This window comes from Diplotaxodon limnothrissa, linkage group LG3, assembly GCF_057381915.1.
Source record: "Diplotaxodon limnothrissa isolate DT_005_m linkage group LG3, D_limnothrissa_male_GT1.1, whole genome shotgun sequence".
NCBI lineage: Eukaryota > Metazoa > Chordata > Actinopteri > Cichliformes > Cichlidae > Diplotaxodon > Diplotaxodon limnothrissa.
In genome coordinates, this window is record NC_140598.1 from 22,422,721 (window position 1) to 22,443,606 (window position 20,886).

A 20,886-nucleotide genomic window follows, 5' to 3' on the forward strand; every position below is an offset into this window, starting at 1 on the left:
GAGAATAATGCAAACTAAAACTACATAATAATTCACAATCTTTAATTAGGGGTCTAACATGGCATAAAATAATATTATAATCCCACAAGGTAGAAGAAGAATTTGCATCCCAGTAAACACATGAAATCCCCTGTGTTTGTATTACACACCAGCAGCTAGAGAATCTGCCAAATATTGAGGCAGGATAAAGCACTTTCAAAATAAAGCCTCCCAAACAACTACATGAAGTGACACATTATTTTCTGAGCTTAATGCTTTGAACTGTTTTACAGCTGCTGTTAGGTAAACAAGTGAACTCTGTGATGAAACACACCTTTATTTATGGCTGAAGCAAAACTCTTGACAGCCAAGGGAGGTGAAAAGAGCTCCGCCCCTGACATCAGTAAACTGCGACAAACCAGGAAACAAGCTGTTCTTTTTCATCGGTAAAGAGAGACGCACAGACGATCAGACTGAGCTCAGACCAAACTAGCAGCTTCCTCTGAGTGAGTCCAACTACAGGAGAGAAAAGTGGAAAACTCCAACACTGCTGCTTCAAGCTGCTGACGCTCCACACACTGAATGTGCGTTTGAGCAAAAACACGACTCAAAGGAAGTTTCAGTGAAGGTGGTAGAGGAGGGAGGGGAGCCAGGACTGACTGTACTTCCTGTCTGCTGTTTTCAGCTTCACTCACAGACTCAATGGCTTCCAGATCAGAGGAGGATCTCTGCTGTCCGGTCTGTCAGGAGGTCTTCAGAGATCCTGTTCTTCTGTCATGTAGCCACAGCTTCTGTAAAGACTGTCTGAAGAGATGGTGGAGAGAGAGACCAACACACGAGTGTCCAGTTTGTAAGGAAATATCAGTGAATGATCCACCTTTAAACCGAGCTTTAAAGAACCTGTGTGAGTCGTTCTTACAGGAGAGAGATCAGAGAGCTTCAGAGGCTCTCTGCAGTCTGCACTCTGAGAAACTCAAACTCTTCTGTCTGGACCATCAGCAGCCAGTGTGTGTCGTCTGCTGTGCCTCAGAAAAACACACCAATCACAGATTCAGACCCATCGATGAAGCTGCACAACAACACAAGAAGGAACTTCAGGAAACTCTGGAGCCCTTAAAGAAGAAGTTAAAGGTTTGTGAAGAAGTTCAAGTGAAGTTTGATCAAACAGCAGAACACATTAAGGTCCAGGCCCGACACACAGAGAGGCAGATTAAGGAGCAGTTTAAGAAGCTTCACCAGTTTCTAGCAGAGGAAGAGGAGGCCAGGCTGGCTGCACTGAGGGAGGAAGAGGAGCAGAAGAGTGGGATGATGAAGGAGAAGATGGAGGCTCTGAGCAGAGAGATAGCAGCTCTTTCAGACACAGTCAGAGCCACAGAGGAGGAGCTGAGAGCTGAAGACGTCTCATTCCTGCACAACTACAAGGCTGCAGTGGAAAGAGTCCAGCGCTGCCCCCTGCTGGATGATCCACAGCTGCCCTCAGGAGCTCTGATAGACCAGGCCAAACACCTGGGCAACCTGACCTTCAACATCTGGAATAATAAGAAGGACATGGTCTCCTACACTCCTCTCATTCTGGACCCAAACACTGCTCATCCACAACTCATCCTGTCTGAAGATCTGACCAGTGTGAGACGAGGAGGAGAGAGGCAGCAGCTTCCTGATAATCCAGAGAGGATTGATTCATACAGCTCTATCCTGGGCTCTGAGGGCTTTAACTCAGGGACTCACAGCTGGGATGTTGAAGTTGGAGACAGTACAGGGTGGGAACTGGGTGTGTTAGCAGAGTCTGTGCAGAGGAAGGGACTGATAAGATCTGGAATATGGAAAATCGGTTTCAGTTTAGGCAAATACTCAGCACGCTCACCATCAGCTCCTGTTACTGCTCTCTCTGTTCTGAAGAAGCTCCAGAGGATCAGAGTGAATCTGGACTGGAACAGAGGAAAGCTGTCGTTCTCTGATCCTGATACTAACACACACATACACACCTTCACACACACTTTCACTCACAGGATGTTTCCATACATTTATACATGGGATAAAGTGAAGGTGTTGCCGTTGAAGGTGTCAGTGTCAGTGCAGCAGATGAGTTGAGGATGATGATGTTTCTAATGTTGTTTCCTGTCAGTGAATTGAAGCTGTTAAACTGCAGCTGTTCTCCTGCTGCCTCGTTGTTCATCATGAAATGTTGACAGTTTTAACTTATTAATATAAGGACAACAACGATTTGTTCCTCCCACCATCCAAAGACATGCAGTCTGTGGAGATAGGTTAATTGGTTAATCCAAATTGCCCATAGGTGTGAATGCAGGAGTGAATATGAGCGAGAATGGTTGTCTGTCCCTGTGTGTTAGCCCTGTGACAGACTGGCGACCTGTCCAGGGTGTACCCTGCCTCTCACCCTATGACAGCTGGGATAGGCTCCAGCGCCCCCGCGACCCTGAAAAGGATAAGCAGAAGCAAATGGATGGATTGATTCCACATACAATCCTGTAAATTTTAATCAACATGAACACTGAAAAAGTTGCACTGAGTAAAACATTAGTTTTATTTTGTTCACTAACATCATAATACTACTGTAATGCAGGATTGCTCCATGTCAATATGCTATCTTTGTTGTTAAAAATATTTAAAAATAAAAATTTTAACTAATCTTGCTGTAAGGCAGTTGTTGCAGGGCATGTATCAAAATTAAAGGTGTGAATGTTAAAGGCAACGCATGTATTTACTAATAAAGGCAATGATTCCATCCTGTATCTGCGGCTCACATTATAGTCAGCTATCCATGGTCATTGTTACACATATCTTTTCTGGTATTTGTAAATGTTGATCTACCTAAAAATCATAAGCTTAAATACTGTAATCATTATTCATTATGGAGTAATTATGGTCAAATCTATCAAATAAAACATTTTGCACTTTAATAATGAATTGGGCAATAATGGACGCATTAGTAAATTGAATTTATTTTTAATTGTTTTAGTCATTTAGACATTACTAAAGTATTTCATTATTTGAATGCAAATATATATATATATATATATATATATATTAGTATATTAGTATATAAAAAGTATAATAAATTATATTGATTGTATTTTAATCACTGGGACATAGAGAGATTGAAATTACATTACGTCCAAAATAGGGTAAAAAGGCACAACCTCCAGTCTTATATGTTAGTGGTCTCCAACCTTTTTTGCGCCACGGACCGGTTTATGCCCGACAATATTTTCACGGACCGGCTTTTAATGTGTCGCGGATAAATACAACAAAATAAAACTAGTACCGGTACCTAAAAAAAGAAGATTTATTCATAACACACGTGAAAAGTCCCGGGAAAACCGAGTTAACAATCAAAACGATAACAAAATAACGCTGAAAACTGATAAAAACCCTGAAAACTATACATTTCACACCTGAGCCTCAACTCTCGCGGCCCGGTACCAAACGACTCACGGACCGGTACCGGTCCGAGGCCCGGGGGTTGGGGACCACTGTTATATGTGATTATAGTGTGCTATAATAGAGTTTCTTTGTGTGCTTTTAATAACAGTAACTTTATTCTTTGTTCTTGAACAAAAGAGATAAGGTAAGGTAGAGATAAGATAAAGGTGTGTGTGTGTGTGCATGTAAGGATGTGCATGAGAGAGAGCAGACACACACACTGATTTCTGAGTCTCTGACTTTTAAGGTGTACAATTTAGTAAAAAGAAATTGTTTTGAGTAAATTGTGATTGACAAACACAGAGTTTTAAAGATATGAAAGTATTTGGTTTAAAAGGGATACTGTTGAACTGAATGAGTACACAAGAATGTACTAATGAAATTGAAGTAAAATAGCATAAAATGGATGACACATGAAGTGAAGCCTACCCATATGTGACTGAATGTTCATATGTAATGGAATTTTCTATATTAAGAATGAGACTGAAAAGAAGAAAATGCAATGGCATGATTTTTAAGTTTAAACTATTTTAAAATCACTACTCAGGCCCCCAGCTCTTATCAGAGAAGGCAAGGAAAAAACCCAGACTTTGATGGAGCCAGAACTGGGCAAGTCCCCTCACCCACATCAGCGCCATTTAAACTCTGCACTGCTTGCTGAGTAATACACATAGAATCAGAGATAAGACTTTTTTAAACAGAGTGTCATTTGGTGGTGTGAAGCAGGCAGGATTGAGGGCCCAAAATGCAGACTCATACACAGGACTTAACTCGAAAACAGCTTTTTTGGTGTTTTGCCTAAACTAGAATGCGTAGGAAAACTATATAAACAGGTGGAACACACAGCCAGGGAATGAGGGAGACTGTGATTGAAGACAGAGGTAGATGCAGACATAAATACACACAAGGGCAAACGAGGGAATCATGGCTAAGAGGAGACACCTGGGAAGCACAGCTGGACACAATCTCACAAACAAGACAGGGGACATAAAAACTGAATATGATGCACACCAGGCAAGAGACTATTAAAGGGATAAAGGAAATACAGGAACACACAAACTGAGAAAGGATCTGACATAACCCGGGGAACATAGAGAGCGAGGGATGTCAGAGAGGGCAAGAGAGCAGGACGAAAGAGCATGATGAGAGAGGGTGAGAGAGCAAGGGAGGAGGGAGGGCAAGGGGTGAGAGAGACAAACAGAGACATGACCGGGGAAACATTCAACAACACCAAGGCTACGTCCACACGTACATGGGTATTTTTGAAAACGGAGATTTGAAAAATGAAATAAATGTGTCTGTAACATTGGACCCGTTAATCATAGGCAGGACACGAACGTACTGACAGCACTACTTTATTTTCAACTGTGATTATAATGTGGTTTTCGTTATACTGGGACACAGACACTCCCGCTCTGCTGTCACGTCTGCTCTCTCCCTCCGACTGTCACTGTGAACATATAAAGAGACATCATCACACTCACATCCCAGCACACCTGTTCAACCCCACCCCTGCGCCGCCTTGGGAGCTCATTGCATCACCCCTCATCTGCAGCCGGCCAGAGACCACACCAACGCCACACATCCCCACCGCCCGACTGGGGCCGGGGCCATCTGGCCAAACCTTATTGCCCCCCCCCGCTCGAGCGGGAGAGGAAATTGACCACGACCATCTGCGTGCCCGGCCTATGGATCACGTTGTACTTAAAGGGCTGCAGAGTCAGATACCACCAAGTGATCCGGGCATTGACATCCTTTATATGGTGGAGCCACTGCAGCGGGACATGGTCTGAGCAGGGGGTGAGTGGGCATCCCAGGAGGTAGTAGCGAAGGGAGTCGACCGCCCACCGGATCGCCAGGCACTCCTTCTCCATGGTAATATACCTTGACTTGCGCTAGCTTCCGGCTGATGTAGACGACCGGCCGGTCAGCTCCCCCTACCTGCTGGGACAAAACGGCCCCCAGCCCTCTGTTTGATGCGTCAGTCTGCAGACAAAAAGGGAGGGAGAAGTTAGGCGTGAACAGCAGCAGCTCTCCACAGAGAGCCCATTTCACCTGCACAAACGCCGCCTGGCACAACTGGACCAGATCCAGGGCACCCTTGTGGGTGAGATCAGTTAAATGGCTGGTCAGGTCCGCGAACCCTGGTACGAACCGCCGGCCAGCCCCAGAAACTGACTCACCTCCTTTTTTGTCTTGGGGCGCGGGCATGATGCAATCACCGCCGTCTTCTCCACTTGAGGCTGCACCTGCCTGCCCCCAAAGTGGTACCCCAAATACTGTACCTCCCTCCGCCCAACCGCACACTTCTTCAGGTTGGCCGTGAGCCTGCCTCAGAGACTCCAATACCGCAGCCCCACGCCACACATGCTCCGCCCACGTGTCACTGTAGATGATGACATCATCTAGATAGGCAGCAGCATAGGCAGCGTGGGGCCGCACCACCCGGTCCATGAGTCGCTGAAAGGTGGCAGGGGAACAAGCCGAATGGAAGCGTAACGAATTGGTATAAACCGTACGGGGTGGAGAAGGCTGTCTTTTCCTTGGACTCTGCTGACAAGGGAATCTGCCAGTAGCCCTTGGTTAATCCAGTGTTGTGAAAAAGCGAGCGGTACCCAACCGGTCCAGGAGCTTGTTGACCTGGGGCATGGGATAAGCATCGAAATGTGACACCTAATTCACCCTGTGATAATCAACACAGAACCGTATAGACCCATCTTTCTTCACCACAAGAACAATGGGGCTACACCAAGCACTGTGTGACTCTTCTGTTACTCCCAACCTCAGCATTTCCTTCAGTTCCCGGAGCACAATTTGTCTTTTATGTTCCGGCAGCCTGTAGGGCCGTGAACGCACCGTCACGCCAGGCTGCATCTCAAAATGGTGCTCTATGAGAGAAGTACGGCTGAGTAAGGGGGAGAACACGTCGTCAAAGCGCTGTTGCAATGCAGCAACATCCGCCCTCTGGGCCTGTGAAAGATGGTCACTACAATGGAGGGAAGTGGGGATGTTAGATTTTGGCACTTCCGGCCCCAACTCAGCTCTCTCCCTTACCAGGCTCTCCAGAGAAGCAGTCTCCGCCTCCCTCCAGGCTTTGAAGAGGTTGAGGTGGTAAATCTGCGTGGCTCCGTCCCTGTCCCATCGTACTACCTCATAATCAACGTCCCCCACTCGTTGTGTGACCACAAAGGGCTCTTGCCACTTGGGGAGTAATTTAGAGCTGGAATAAGGAAGTAACGCAAGCACTTTATCTCCTGGTGAAAATTGCCTGAGTTCTGTTGTACAGGTGTTGCTGCCGCTACTGGGCCTGGAGCAAATTCTCCTGTGAGAGTGTGTGTAGCTTTGCTCTCAGGTCCAGCACGTACTGAACTTCACTTTTCGCAGGGCTTGGACCCTCCTCCCAGTTTTCCTTAATCAGGTCGAGCACCCCCCGCAGCTTTCTGCCGTACAACAGTTCAAAGGGAGAAAATCCCGTGGAGGCCTGGGGCACCTCCCGCACTGCGAACAACAGAGGGTCTAACCAGCGATCCCAATTGCGTTCATCCTCGTGAATGAACTTACAGATCATGGACTTCAGGGTTTTATTCAGCCGCTCCACCAACCCGTCGGTCTGAGAGTGGTAGATGCTGGTCCGAACAGCTTTAATACCCGTACAGTTCCCTCAGTGTGCGAGACATGAACGATGTGCCCTGGTCGATCAGTATTTCTTTCGGAATACCAACCCGGGAGACAACCTGAAACAGTGCCTGTGCCACACTTCTCGCGGAAATGATGCTCAGTGGCATTGCTTCCGGGTATCGTGTTGCATAATCCACCAGGACTAATACGAAGCGATACCCGCGTGCACTCCAGTGAAATGGCCCAATGAGGTCCATACCGATACGGTCAAACAGGACCTCAATGAGGGGTAACAGGTGCAAAGGCGCCTTCAGGATGACCGGCTGGCTAACCAGCTGACACTCCAGACGCAACGAGCATCGGCGGCGCACGTCCAGATGCCAGGCCAATAGAATCGGGCCATTATCCGCTCCAGAGTTTTTTCGCATCACCATGTGTCTGCCCATGGGCTTTGAATGAGTTGCCTGAAAAATCATTTCCCGGCCATAGCTTACACCTACACATGATATACCATGTTTTGACTGAGAGATTTCTGAAAAAAATTAAAACGTACGGCTTTGCTATCACTTCCAACATAAATAAATACAGAAAACTAAATAGCATTGATGTTTGTAGGGTTACTGAAGTTGGGCTAGCTGATATATAATGATGTGCTACGTGATTGCTAGCTACACAGCCATAACACAGTGAAGCTGGAGGATGAATGCTAACTTTTTTCCACTTGATAAAAGTTAATGGGAGGTTTTCCGATGGTTAGGGACAAATGCAATCGCATGGCAAGATGCTGTAAACGGACCAAACTTCAGTCAGGAGAACAATAGGAAGTTAGTCATTAATGAAGCAATGGTAGAAGAAGAATGAGTAAAGTTTGACTTATTGTATCTGACTCTTTTGTTTCGCTTAATGCGCCTTATAATCCAGTGCGCCTTATGTATAAATACAGACCCATTCATCCACAGTGTGCCTTATAGTCTGGTAGCCCTTTAAAAATACTTTAATCTTCATAATTAATAGAAAATTATCAGGTCAGCACATTCACAAACTTAGGTTTCCCCATTTCCCAATACCCCATTAGCCTTTTATGGCTGAGGGGGAAAAACTTTTCGCATTTCAAATCAAAATTTATTTCTATAGCACATTTTGAAAACAACAGTGTTGATCAAAGTGCTTCACAATCAGCTAAACAGAGAATAAAAAGTTACATTCAAAACATTAGTAAACAAACAGACCAACAAACAGCACAGGTGACGAATATAAATTTATTTGATTCAAAAGCCAAAGTAGAAAGGGGAGTTTTAAGACATGATTTAAAAAACTGAATAGACTCGGAAGTACGAATATCAACAGGAAGGTTATTCCAGAGTCTAGGTGCTGCAGTTGCAAAGGCATGATCACCTCTGAACTTCAGCCGAGACCTTGGATGAACTAAGAACATCTGACTAGAAGATTTTAGTGCTCATTTAAACATTGTGAAAAACACATTTAACTTGTCCAATTACATCTCCAAATTGCATATAAAACTGTGTTGAAATCTTCTGTTTTTTGTGTCAAACACCATATAAATCTGAAGAATAATCCATGGTGACATGAACAAACATGAAAAATAAAGTGACCACTTGAGTGGCTGATCAACAGTAATGAGTCTCTGAAAGGGACCAGTCTCACATGGACATTATGTTCAAGAAACTAGATCTTAAACCCTGCATTGTCATCAGTTCTGCTTGAGAACCCCCCGTGTTAGCCATCAGATTTTTTACTGTGGATTAGAATGATGATGATGATGATGATGACGATGATGATGAACCTCTCTGCAGCTAGAAAACAAAAACAAAAAAAAACCCCAAAAGTTAGATTTACCCAGTGCCTAAACATGATGTCTAAAAAGATACTCTTTCAGTTTTAAAGTTTTATATATCAGGACATAATAAAAAACAAAACAAAAGAACACAACATATTATACTGTGTCATTATTTATTCAACAAAAAATAAGGTAAAATGCAGTTTGAAAAATGAAGTACATAGTTATTTTTTCCATGGTAATTCGATCCCACAAGGGAAATTTTTGTGTTACAGCAGAACGATCAAGACTAAGAATAGCAGTCTACAATACATAACAAATAAACGACACAGTTAAAACAAAAAAGCACTAAAGGTCATGGGTAATGCCTTACAGAGAGTGCAGGAATTTATATATTTACAATAGTAATAATAAAAAAGTGAAGATAGCCACAAACACACTCCCACCACATACTCCCATTGCCCGACTTAGGCCAGGAGCCATCCGGCCTAGCCTACTCAGCCCCCTCCCTCACTCACGAGTTTGAGAGGAAATTAGAAAGTGCTTGGGCAATAATATAGATATATTACAAAAATTGGTCTATTAAAGGTATAAGGGTACAAAATATGGGTCTATTATGGATATGTTATAATGTACACAATATGAAGGTATGTTATGAATATGCTACAACTATAAGTATGCACAGGCTGTAGTGTGCATACTTGTATTTTATGCTCAGCTAAACAATTGGGACATAAATACACTGTCATGCCAGGTCTTGCTTCAAAGCAGAGGGGGATGGGTGTGCAATTTGGACACATAAGTTAGTGAATGCGATAACTTCAGATAAGGCAATGCGATACCATAGATCGTTCTACTAAAAACCTTGGACAAGGTTTAATGCCAGTGATGTCAACCTCAAGGTCAACGGGAAATGTAACAATGCTGTAACCTTGTGTGGGGTGGTACTGTTTCTTATTAGGTACTTCAGGCTAATATCAACCACGACTCCGCAACAAGCGAGTCCAGGGTGTTAAAAGTTTTTAACATGAAATTTAAATTTTGCTCCTTTGATCATGTCAGACAACATGACCAAACTATCAGTGGGATCAGTGGTGGAGGGATTATAGTAAAGTCAAAAAGCTATTCCTAACAATTCTCTCAGTTTTTCACATATGTTAAAGCACTTTTTAAGGCTTAATGAAAATTCAGACTATACTAGTTCCTCTTCCTTTTCAAGAGGAATTATCATCATAAACAGAAAACAGACAGAAGGAGCCAGCAGGAACTGTTCGCTTTGTGAGAATCTTTACATTTATTTAATAATTTATCAGTTTCGCAATGATTTAATTAAAGTGTTCATTACATGCAAAAAAAGACACTTCACTTTCCAATGCTCTGATTATTTTGATCTTATATACTTACTGAAAAGGTATTCTTTCTGTTCATTAAATAAAAAGTTTCAATTTTTATTAAGTTGACTGAACGCATTGAATCTCTTCCCCTTTGTAGATGCTTGAACATTCTCATACTTCAGGATTCAGAATGACATCTGAACATCTAAAGCATCTTCTTTTGTCTTTAATGTCTTTCTTCTCTTGAGCTTTGTTCTGAAAATTCAAAACAGTACCTTTACATGAATCATTTGTAAATCTTTTTCTATCCAGGTCAGAGTTTACTCACTGAATTCATCCTCTCTCTGAAACAAACAGACTCTGTTAATGTGCTATAATGTAGCACAACCTGAATCAGTAATGTGTGATTAATATGTAAAGAGAAATATCACTCATCTTGACTTTAAAATACAGTAATAAACTGAAAATTTTTTTGGTATAATTAGTCTTCTTTCCTTGAAAGTATTGACAAAGGGTGGAATTATTTCAATATGGACATACTTTGTTTTCCAGCACCCTAGTATAGACACTATAAACAGTGCAACCTTACTGAGAAACAAGTTCACAAGATTTATTACTAATGAGCTGAAAACTGTTGTTTTTACCAATAAACACACAAAATTCCCTGTGTATATGTTCCTGCATTACACTCCTGAGGTATGTGGAAAAGAAAGAACAAACTCGATTGTTTTTTAAACTTGAAGACCCTCAAGCACTTTCAAAATGAAACCTCACAAACACCTCCACGACTGAATCACACTTTCTTTTCTGAGCTTCATGCTGTGACCTGTTTTACAGCTGCCGGCAGGTAAACGGCTGAACTTTGGAATGAAACACACCTTCGTTTCTCTGTAAAGCGAGAGTATTTGAGAAAGGAAAGTGAATTAACCTCCCCTCCTCATCCTGACTCATTTGAAACTAACCAGGAAACAAGCTGTTCTTTTTCATCGGTAAAGAGAGACGCACAGACGATCAGACTGAGCTCAGACCAAACTAGCAGCTTCCTCTGAGTGAGTCCAGCTACAGGAGAGAAACGTGGAAAACTCCAACACTGCTGCTTCAAGCTGCTGACGCTCCACACACTGAATGTGAGTTTGAGCAAAAACACGACTCAAAGGATGTTTCAGTGAAGGTGGTAGAGGAGGGAGGGGAGCCAGGACTGACTGTACTTCCTGTCTGCTGTTTTCAGCTTCACTCACAGACTCAATGGCTTCCAGATCACAGAAGGATCTCTGCTGTCCGGTCTGTCAGGAGGTCTTCAGAGATCCTGTTATTCTGTCATGTAGCCACAGCTTCTGTAAAGACTGTCTGAAGAGATGGTGGAGAGAGAGAATAATACACGAGTGTCCAGTTTGTAAGGAAATATCAGAGTATGATCCACCTTCAAACCTGGCTTTAAAGAATCTGTGTGAGTCGTTCTTACAGGAGAGAGATCAGAGAGCTTCAGAGACTCTCTGCAGTCTGCACTCTGAGAAACTCAAACTCTTCTGTCTGGACCATCAGCAGCCAGCGTGTGTCGTCTGTTGCATCTCACAAAATCACACCAATCACAGATTCAGACCCATCGATGAAGCTGCACAACAACACAAGAAGGAACTTCAGGAAACTCTGGAGCCCTTAAAGAAGAAGTTAAAGGTTTGTGAAGAAGTTCAAGTGAAGTTTGATCAAACAGCAGAACACATTAAGGTCCAGGCCCGACACACAGAGAGGCAGATTAAGGAGCAGTTTAAGAAGCTTCACCAGTTTCTAGCAGAGGAAGAGGAGGCCAGGCTGGCTGCACTGAGGGAGGAAGAGGAGCAGAAGAGTGGGATGATGAAGGAGAAGATGAAGGCTCTGAGCAGAGAGATAGCAGCTCTTTCAGACACAGTCAGAGCCACAGAGGAGGAGCTGAGAGCTGAAGACGTCTCATTCCTGCACAACTACAAGGCTGCAGTGGAAAGAGTCCAGCGCTGCCCCCTGCTGGATGATCCACAGCTGCCCTCAGGAGCTCTGATAGACCAGGCCAAACACCTGGGCAACCTGACCTTCAACATCTGGAACAACATGAAGGACATGGTCTCCTACACTTCTCTCATTCTGGACCCAAACACTGCTCATCCAAACCTCATCCTGTCTGAAGATCTGACCAGTGTGAGACTAGGAGGAGAGAGGCAGCAGCTTCCTGATAATCCAGAGAGGTTTGATTTATACAACTCTGTCCTGAGCTCTGAGGGCTTTAACTCAGGGACTCACAGCTGGGATGTCGAGGTTGGATACAGTACATTATAGGTAGTGGGTGTGTCACCAGAGTCTGTCCAGAGAAAGAGACACATACAGTCTGGATTATGGGGAATAGGGTTTCATGAAAGTCAATACTCATTATGTTCACCATCAGCTGGATCTAGTGTTCTCCCAGTTCAGAAGAAGCTCCACAGGATCAGAGTGAATCTGGACTGGAACAGAGGAAAGCTGTCGTTCTCTGATCCTGATACTAACACACACATACACACCTTCACACACACTTTCACTCACAGGATGTTTCCATTCATTAACACTTATGATAAACTGAAGGTGTGTCCGTTGAAGGTGTCAGTGTCAGTGCAGCAGATGAGTTGAGGATGATGATGTTTCTAATGTTGTTTCCTGTCAGTGAGTTGAAGCTGTTAAACTGCAGCTGTCCTCCTGCTGCCTCGTTGTTCCAAAGCTCTTTGTTTCTCTTTTAGTTTCACTGTTTCTTTCTGTTTCTGCTGTCCACCTTTTCACATGGAAAATCATTTCACTGTTTCTCACTGAATGACTCCCCAAACTAGATTTGAAATTCTATCAAGTTTCTAATCATTACAAGTGATTCATGTTTCTATTTGATGTGTAAATGGAGATGATTTGTTGCTGTAGTTATAAAACTTTAGATAAAACAAGTTTAAACAGGAAATGTTGGCATATTCACATAACAGATATTTTAAAAAGTGTTTTTAGTCTTTCTTAATCAACACAACCAGCCTGGTATAACTGTCTGTCACACATTAATGTCTACATGATAAGTAGTGCTTATTTCCTGTGTCTGAACTTCTTAAAACTTATTGCTAGACAAATACCATTTTTTCCATCACTGTTTAAAAAGGACTGGAAAAATAATGTAAATTTGCCATCTGTTGTGTTTTTACAAAAAATGTTGTAGTTAAAATTTAAGTTTTTATATTAAATAAAATCTATTCACATGTAAGAACAATGGAATTCCTTGATAATATGGTCAAACACCATTGTGATACAATTCAATGGGGTCTAAAATTGTCAAAAAGTTCTGTTATTACTAGGTTTTTAAACTGTGATATATTTACTTGTATTTAATTTAATAAAATTGTATATTATCCAGGTTACCAGCAGGTTAAACTGTAATCTAACTTTCAGTTAGATAGTATCTGGAAATCCATTGACGGAAAAGTAAAAAGCAAATCCAAAATTCTTCAGAGAACAAGGAGCACATGAGGGAACTTAACCAAAGTATCTGAGAAAGAACAAAGGGAATAGATTATAAATGCTAGATAGTTAGTGGAAGTGGACACAACTGCAGAAAAGGGCACAGCTGAAACTATTCAAGACAATGAAACAAAATAATAAAGGCTAAATGCATAACAGAGCAGACAATTGACTAACAAGTTTACAGAACAAATTACACCAAAGGATAATAGAGAGAGAACACTGAGGGATCACCTTAAAGTTAATAATAGGGACAACAGTGTTCTTGTCCTTTTTATGTGACTATAAAGAGTAACTTCAAACATTTGTGATTGTTGTGGCTCATGATGATGATAAACAAGACACTTAAAAGCACTGTAATTTCTCAAGTGAGACTTGCAACCTACTTCACGACATGGGCACTCCGATTGTGCTTCATTGTTGTGTAGGCCTTCTTTATGTGTCAGTAACTTTTTAGCGTTTTCACTGAGACACCACATCTATGACAATGAACATCCTTAAAATGCTTTTGTTGGAATGTCACTTTCACAGTGCTCCATGGACACTTGAATAGATACATTTCTTTAAATCCAAAGAAGCATGTGTACTGAACACTACTGTGTTCACTCACTACTGCCCACTCTCAACATCATGAGAGAAAAGCACTGGGTTAATAGTGTAATATTTAGGTGACTCCTCTGTTAACCAGATGCAATATGACTGGTCACATTAAACTTTTGTTTAATATTAATGGTAACGTTTCTAAAGGTGTGTGGCAATGTGCACCACTGCTGTGCCTGCTGTTGATTATGAATGGTCCTTTTTCCAACTTCAAAAAGTAAACACTCATTGTTCTTGTCCTTGTAAGGTCCATTTGTTCACCTGATTCAAACTAGAAATGGTCCATTTTTATCCCCCAGATTTTTCTTATTGCTGGCTATTTGATTAACGCCTTTTCCTTCTCTATCAAAAGGTTAAAAATTCAACACTGTCTGCTTGTAAGTACACAGAAATCACAATGGCCTCTTTATGGAAAGTGTGTTTTGTTGATTTGAAAGTTAGCTGATGTTAACGTTGCAGAGTGTCTACCCTACACTCAGGCATTAATGTTTATTGTTCAAATTAATTAAATATGTAGATAGCTTCAAAATTATGTCTGCGAATGTTCTCAGTCATCCAGGTCATCGTAGTCAAAGGAGCTTGCAAAGAAAGGCGTCTGGACTTCTTTAAGTTGCTTGATGACGTTTCACCTCTCATTCGAGAAGTTTCTTCAGTTCTAAGGTCAAATGGTGGAGAGTCCCAGATTTAGTCCCAGATCCTAGTGGGAGTTTCCCCCCAAAGAGGGACAAAGGACCCCCTGATGATCCTCTAATCGCCTGAGCCAAGGTGTGAAAGCGGGTGTGTGTCCCAATCAGCCAGGGTTTGGGGTGAGCCCATTGTGAAACCTGGCCCCACCTTATCATGCGACGCCTGTGGCCGACGAGGTAAGGCTATTGTGAGCGTACTCCACCCACGTCAGTTGCTCGCTCCAGGTGGTCTGATTAGTGGACGTCAAGCAACGGAGAGCTGCTTTGAGTTCTTGGTTGGCCCGTTCCGCTTGACCGTTGGTCTGTGGATGAAAACCTGACGAGAGACTGACCTGGGCCCCTAAGGAGGTGCAGAACTCCCTCCAAACACGTGACGTGAACTGTGGGCCTCGGTCCGAGACCACTTCAGCGGGGATCCCGTGGAGGCGAAACACATGAGTTGACAGAAGAGGGGGGTCTCCAGGGCGGTGGGGAGCTTGGGGAGAGCAACAAAGTGGGCAGCTTTAGAAAAACGGTCGACAATGGTGAGAATGACTGTGTTACCTGATGACGGCGGAAGACCAGTGACAAAGTCAACCGCAATGTGGGACCAGGGGCGGCTTGGCGTAGGTAAGGGATGAAGTAGGCCAGCAGCGGGCTGGTTGACAGGTTTATTCTGGGCACAGGTTGGACAGGCGGCGATGAATTCTTGGACGTCTTTGGCTAGTGTAGGCCACCAGGCGAACCGCTTGATGAAGGTGACAGTGCAATGAATGCCCGGATGACAGGTGAGTTTTCCGCCGTGGGCCCATTATAGCACTCGTGAGCGAACGGACGTGGGAACAAAGAGCAATCCTGGGGGACCAGTCCCCGGATCCGGTTCTGCCCGCTGGGCCTCCTGTATGGCGGACTCGATCTCCCACAACAGGGCTCCGATAATGCATGTGGGAGGGAGAATGGGAGCCTCACGGTTGGGGTCCTTTGCAGTAGTGAATAGGCGGGAAAGGGCATCTGGTTTCACGTTCCGAGAGCCGGGCCTGTAGGTGATGGTGAAGCAGAATCTGGTAAAGAACAGAGCCCACCTGGCTTGTCGGGCATTTAGTCGTTTAGCCGACCGGATGTATTCGAGGTTCTTGTGGTCAGTCCATACCACAAAGGGTTCTGTTGCGCCCTCTAGCCAGTGGCGCCACTCCTCCAGGGCGAGTTTGATTGCCAACAGCTCCCTGTCCCCGATGTCGTAGTTCTGCTCTGCAGGAGAGAGACGACGGGAGAAGTAAGCACAAGGGTGGAGCTTACCCTCTAGTTGCTGGGAGAGAACGGCTCCGACCCCTACATCCGAGGCGTCCACTTCCACGATAAACTGCCGCTTGAGATTCGGTTGCCGGAGGATGGGCGCTGACGCGAAGCGTTTCTTTAGCCGGGAGAAAGCCTCCTGAACCTGATCATCCCAGCAGAAAGGTACCTTAGGTTAAGTTAAACGGGTTAGTGGTAAGGCAATCTTGCTGTAATCACGAATGAACCTCCGATAAAAGTTTGCAAAACCGAGGAACCGTTGAAGCTGCTTACGGTTAGGTGGAGTGGGCCAGTCCAAGACTGCTTGTACCTTAGCTGGATCGGTTCTTAAATCGCCCTGTTCGATGATGTAGCCCAAAAATGACACAGTACTCACATGAAACTCGCACTTCTCCCCTTTAACAAAGAGGTGATTCTCCAGGAGACGTTGCAGGACTTGTACATGATCAGAGAGAGAGAGAGTGGGAGAAGATGAGGATGTCATCAAGGTACACAAACACAAAACGATTGATGAAATCTCGGAGAACATCGTTGACTAGACCCTGAAACACAGCTGGAGCATTAGTCAGTCCAAACGGCATGACCAAGTATTCAAAATGGCCCAAGTGCGTGTTGAAGGCCGTTTTCCACTCGTCTCCCTCTCTCATCCTGACTAAGTGGTAGGCATTCCGCAGATCGAGCTTAGTGAAAATGGTCCCCCCCTGCAGGAGTTCAAAGGCGGAGGATAAGAGTGGCAGAGGTTATTTATTCTTAATGGTAATGTTATTGAGGCCCTGGAAATCAATACATGGCCGAAGGCTTTTATCCTTCTTAGTGACGAAAAAGTACCCGGCAGCCACAGGGGATGAAGAGGGGTGAATCAGTCCATCAGCCAAGGATTCATTAATATACTTCTCCATGCATTCACGTTCAGGTTGAGAGAGACTGTATAAGCTACTAGTGGGAAGAGGTGCACCTGGGAGCAAATCAATACTGCAGTCGTACGGGCAGTGAGGAGGAAGAGAACGGGCTCGGTCCTTACAAAATACTTGCTTGAGATCATGATACTCTGACGGGATGGCTGAAAGTTCAGGGGGCTTGTGTGGTAGTGGGTTAGATGCTTTTACTGGAGTAGCTGCTTTTAAACAGGTCATGTGACACTCCTCCCCCCACCCCAGAACCCTCTCCATCTTCCAGTCGAGTACAGGGTTATGCTGGCGTAACCATGGAAATCCTAGCACTACGGGCGTGAGAGGAGCTTCAAAGACATAAAACTGCAACAGGTCAGTGTGATTCCCAGACAGAGTTAGGGACACGGGTTCTGTAACGTGGGTTATGTTGGGGAGACGCTGACCATTTAAAGCGGTGACCTGCAACGAGTGGGGCAATGCTTGTGTGTAAATCTTAAGTTTAAGAGCCAGGGAAGCATCCATGAAGCTCTGCTCCACCCCAGAGTCAATCAGCGCCTGAAGGGAGTGAGAGGCAGAGTGGACAGTCACTTTAGCAGCTAGCATGAAGCGTGGAGGAGAATGTGAAAAGGAGACCTCGCCCACCCGTATCCTCCTTTCTACCGGCGGGGGAGGTCTTTTGGCCGTGCAGGAATGACCTTGGCGAGATGGCCCTTGTGGCTGCAGTAAAATCACTCACCAGACCTCCATCTGCGTGCTCTCTCCTCTGGGGAAATTTGGGAGCGTCCGATCTGCATAGGTTGCTCATGCTCGTCGCCGCGGTCCACTTCCCGATCGCTACTTCCTCTGGAAGCCGTCTCCGCTCGCCCCACGGTCCTCTGGGAACCGTAGTTGCTGGCGCGGTGACACGCCCTCAAATGTTCATCTACCTTAACACATAAGGTGATTACTTCCGACAGAGTCTTGGGCAGCTCCCTCATTAATAGTTCGCCCTTGAGTTCATCACAAACATTGTTTAGTAAGGTACTTATCAGCGCAGGCTGCCCCCATCCAGTCTCCTTAGCCAGTGTCCAAAACTCCACAGAGAAGTCCGCCATACACCGTCTTCCTTGTTTTAAGTTCAGCAAACGGTGGCCCTCCGGTGCCCCTTGCGAACATACTTTTAAACTTTGAGAGAAAATGTCTGTGAAGGTTCTCAGTCACCCAGGTCATCGTAGTCAAAGGAGCTTGCAAAGAATGGTAAATGGTAAATGGCCTGCATTTGTATAGCGCTTTTCTAGTCCATAGGACCCCAAAGCGCTTTACACTACATTCAGTCATTCACCCATTCATTCACACACTGGCGATAGCAAGCTACATTGTAGCCACAGCTGCCCTGGGGCGCACTGACAGAGGTGAGGCTGCCGGACACAGGCGCCACCGGGCCCTCTGACCACCACCAGTAGGCAAACATGGGGTTAGTATCTTGCCCAAGGATATTTGGCAGCCAGGAGGCAGCCTGGGATCGAACCACCGACCTTCTGATTAGTGGCTGACCTGCTCTGCCACCTGAGCTACAGCCACCCCGCTCTTTAAGTTACTTGAAGACGTTTCACCTCTCATCTGAGAAGCTTCTTCAGTTCTAAGGTCAAATGGTGGAGAGTCCCAGATATAAACCTAGTGGGAGTAACCCCCCACAGAGGGACAAAAGGACCCCCTGATGATCCTCTAATCGCCTGGCTGATACTCTGGCTGACTGGGGCCCACACCCAGTTTCACACCTTGTCTCAGGCGTCTTCAAGTAACTTAAAGAAGTCCAGACGCCTTTCTTTGCAAGCTCCTTTGACTTTGAGAGAAAATCAGCATAGGTAATCTCCGGGTTGGTTCGTAACACTGCTTGAGCCCAGTTTAAGGCTTGACCACGGAGTAACTGAACAAAAAAGGCTATCTTAGCTCCATCACTTTCATACACTCAACAAAAATATAAACGCAACACCTTTGTTACTGCTCCCATTCCCCATGGGATGGACGTAGAGACCTAAAATTCATTCCAGATACACAATATAACCATCCCTCCAAAACAGTGGTCACAAATCAGTCCAAATGTGTGGTAGTGGGCACATCTGCTATATTGAGATAATCCATCCCACCTCACAGGTGTGCCACATCAGGATGCTGATCTGACATCATGAGTAGTGCACAGGTGTACCTCAGACTGCCCACAACAAAAGGCCACCCTGGAATGTGCAGTTTTGTCTCACAGCAAAATGCCACAGATGCCACAAGCAATGAGGGAGCGTGCAATTGGCATGCTGACAGCAGGAATGTCAACCAGATCTGTCGCCCGTGCATTGAATGTTCATTTCTCAACCATAAGCCGTCTCCACAGGCGTTTCAGAGAATATGGCAGCACATCCAACCGGCCTCACAACCGCAGACCTCGTGTAACCACACCAGCCCAGGACCTCCACATCCAGCAGGTTCACCTCCAAGATCGTCTGAGACCAGCCACCCAGACAGCTGCTGGAACAATTGGTTTGCACAACCAAACAATTTCTGCACAAACTGTCAGAAACCGTCTCAGGGACGCTCAACTGCATGCCCGTCGTCCTCATCGGGGTCTTGACCTGACTCCAGCTCGTCGCCGTAACAGACTTGTGTGGGCAAATGCTCACATTCGATGGTGTCTGGCATGTTGGAGAGGTGTGCGCTTCACGGATGAATCATGGTTCACATTGTTCAGGGCAGATGGCAGCTGAGAATGTCCCAGTTCTTGCATGGCCAGCATACTCACCGGACATGTCACCCATTGAGCATGTTCGGGGTGTGCTTGACCGGCGTATACGACAGCGTGTACCAGTTCCCACGAATATCCAACAGCCTTGCACAGCCATTGAAGTGGAGTGGACCAACATTCCACAGGCCACAATTGAGAATCTGATAGACTCCATGCGACGATGTGTTGCACTGCATGAGGCAAATGGTGGTCACACCAGATACTGACCGGTTCTGGGTCCCCAGACCCCCAATAGCGCAAAAAACTGCACATTCCAGGGTGGCCTTTTGTTGTGGGCAGTCTGAGGTACACCTGTGCACTACTCATGATGTCAGATCAGCATCCTGATGTGGCACACCCGTGAGGTGGAATGGATTATCTCAATATAGCAGATGTGCCCACTACCACACATTTGGACTGATTTGTGACCACTGTTTGGGTGGGATGGTTATATTGTGTATCTGGAATGAATTTTAGGTCTCTACGTCCATCCCATGGGGAATGGGAGCAGTAACAAAGGTGTTGCGTTTATATTTTTGTTGAGTGTATGTTCTCTCCAGCCTCTCTCCACTCCGCTAGCCCCCTGTCACTCCTTCCACACTCCACACGGGGAAACACGGGGACGGGGACAACATCTCCTGCAAAAAGAAAAACAATTGCAAAAAGAAAAACACCTGCAAAAAGAAAAATGCTGCAAAAAGAAAAACACCTGCAAAAAGAAAAACACTTGCAAAAACAAAAACGCTGCAAAAACAAAAACGCTGCAAAAGCACACAAGACACAACAGAAATGTTTCTGGGGAGACAATAACCCGACAGATCAGATGCACGAACCAAAACATGTATGTATGGCTGTATCCCAATTCAGGGTCTGCATGCTTGAAGTACGCGTACTACGTACAGTGCGTACTATAAGTACGAGAAGTGCGGAAGTGAGAGGCTTGTGAAATGGGACGGTCTAGCCTTCGTCGCACTGTTCAGGTTGCCTAGCAACCATAATACTAACCACGAGAAACATT

The 20,886-nt window shown here is 44.9% G+C and overlaps 1 protein-coding gene and 1 pseudogene across 2 annotated transcripts; both read left to right on the forward strand.

Annotated features, from left to right (window-relative positions):
• Positions 1 to 669: 669 nt before the first annotated feature.
• LOC146634950 (nuclear factor 7, ovary-like) lies at positions 670 to 2,070 on the forward strand. 2 transcript variants are annotated; one of them, XM_085343998.1, is made up of 2 exons: positions 682 to 712; positions 923 to 2,070. In XM_085343998.1, exon 2 carries the CDS (start codon positions 1,285 to 1,287, stop codon positions 2,068 to 2,070), a length of 786 nt encoding a protein of 261 aa, XP_085200124.1. In that variant the 5' UTR covers positions 682 to 712; positions 923 to 1,284. The 2 variants fall into 2 exon arrangements, with proteins under 2 accessions (XP_085200133.1, XP_085200124.1); XM_085344007.1 differs by having other exon boundaries at positions 670 to 2,070.
• A 9,348-nt stretch (positions 2,071 to 11,418) lies between these two features.
• Positions 11,419 to 12,807, forward strand: LOC146634951 (zinc-binding protein A33-like; annotated as a pseudogene).
• Positions 12,808 to 20,886: the final 8,079 nt, after the last annotated feature.

Coding starts and splice junctions, on each gene's coding strand:
- LOC146634950 (XM_085344007.1), top strand. CDS start 682: ATGGCTTCCAGATCAGAGGAGGATCTCTGCTGTCCGGTCTGTCAGGAG.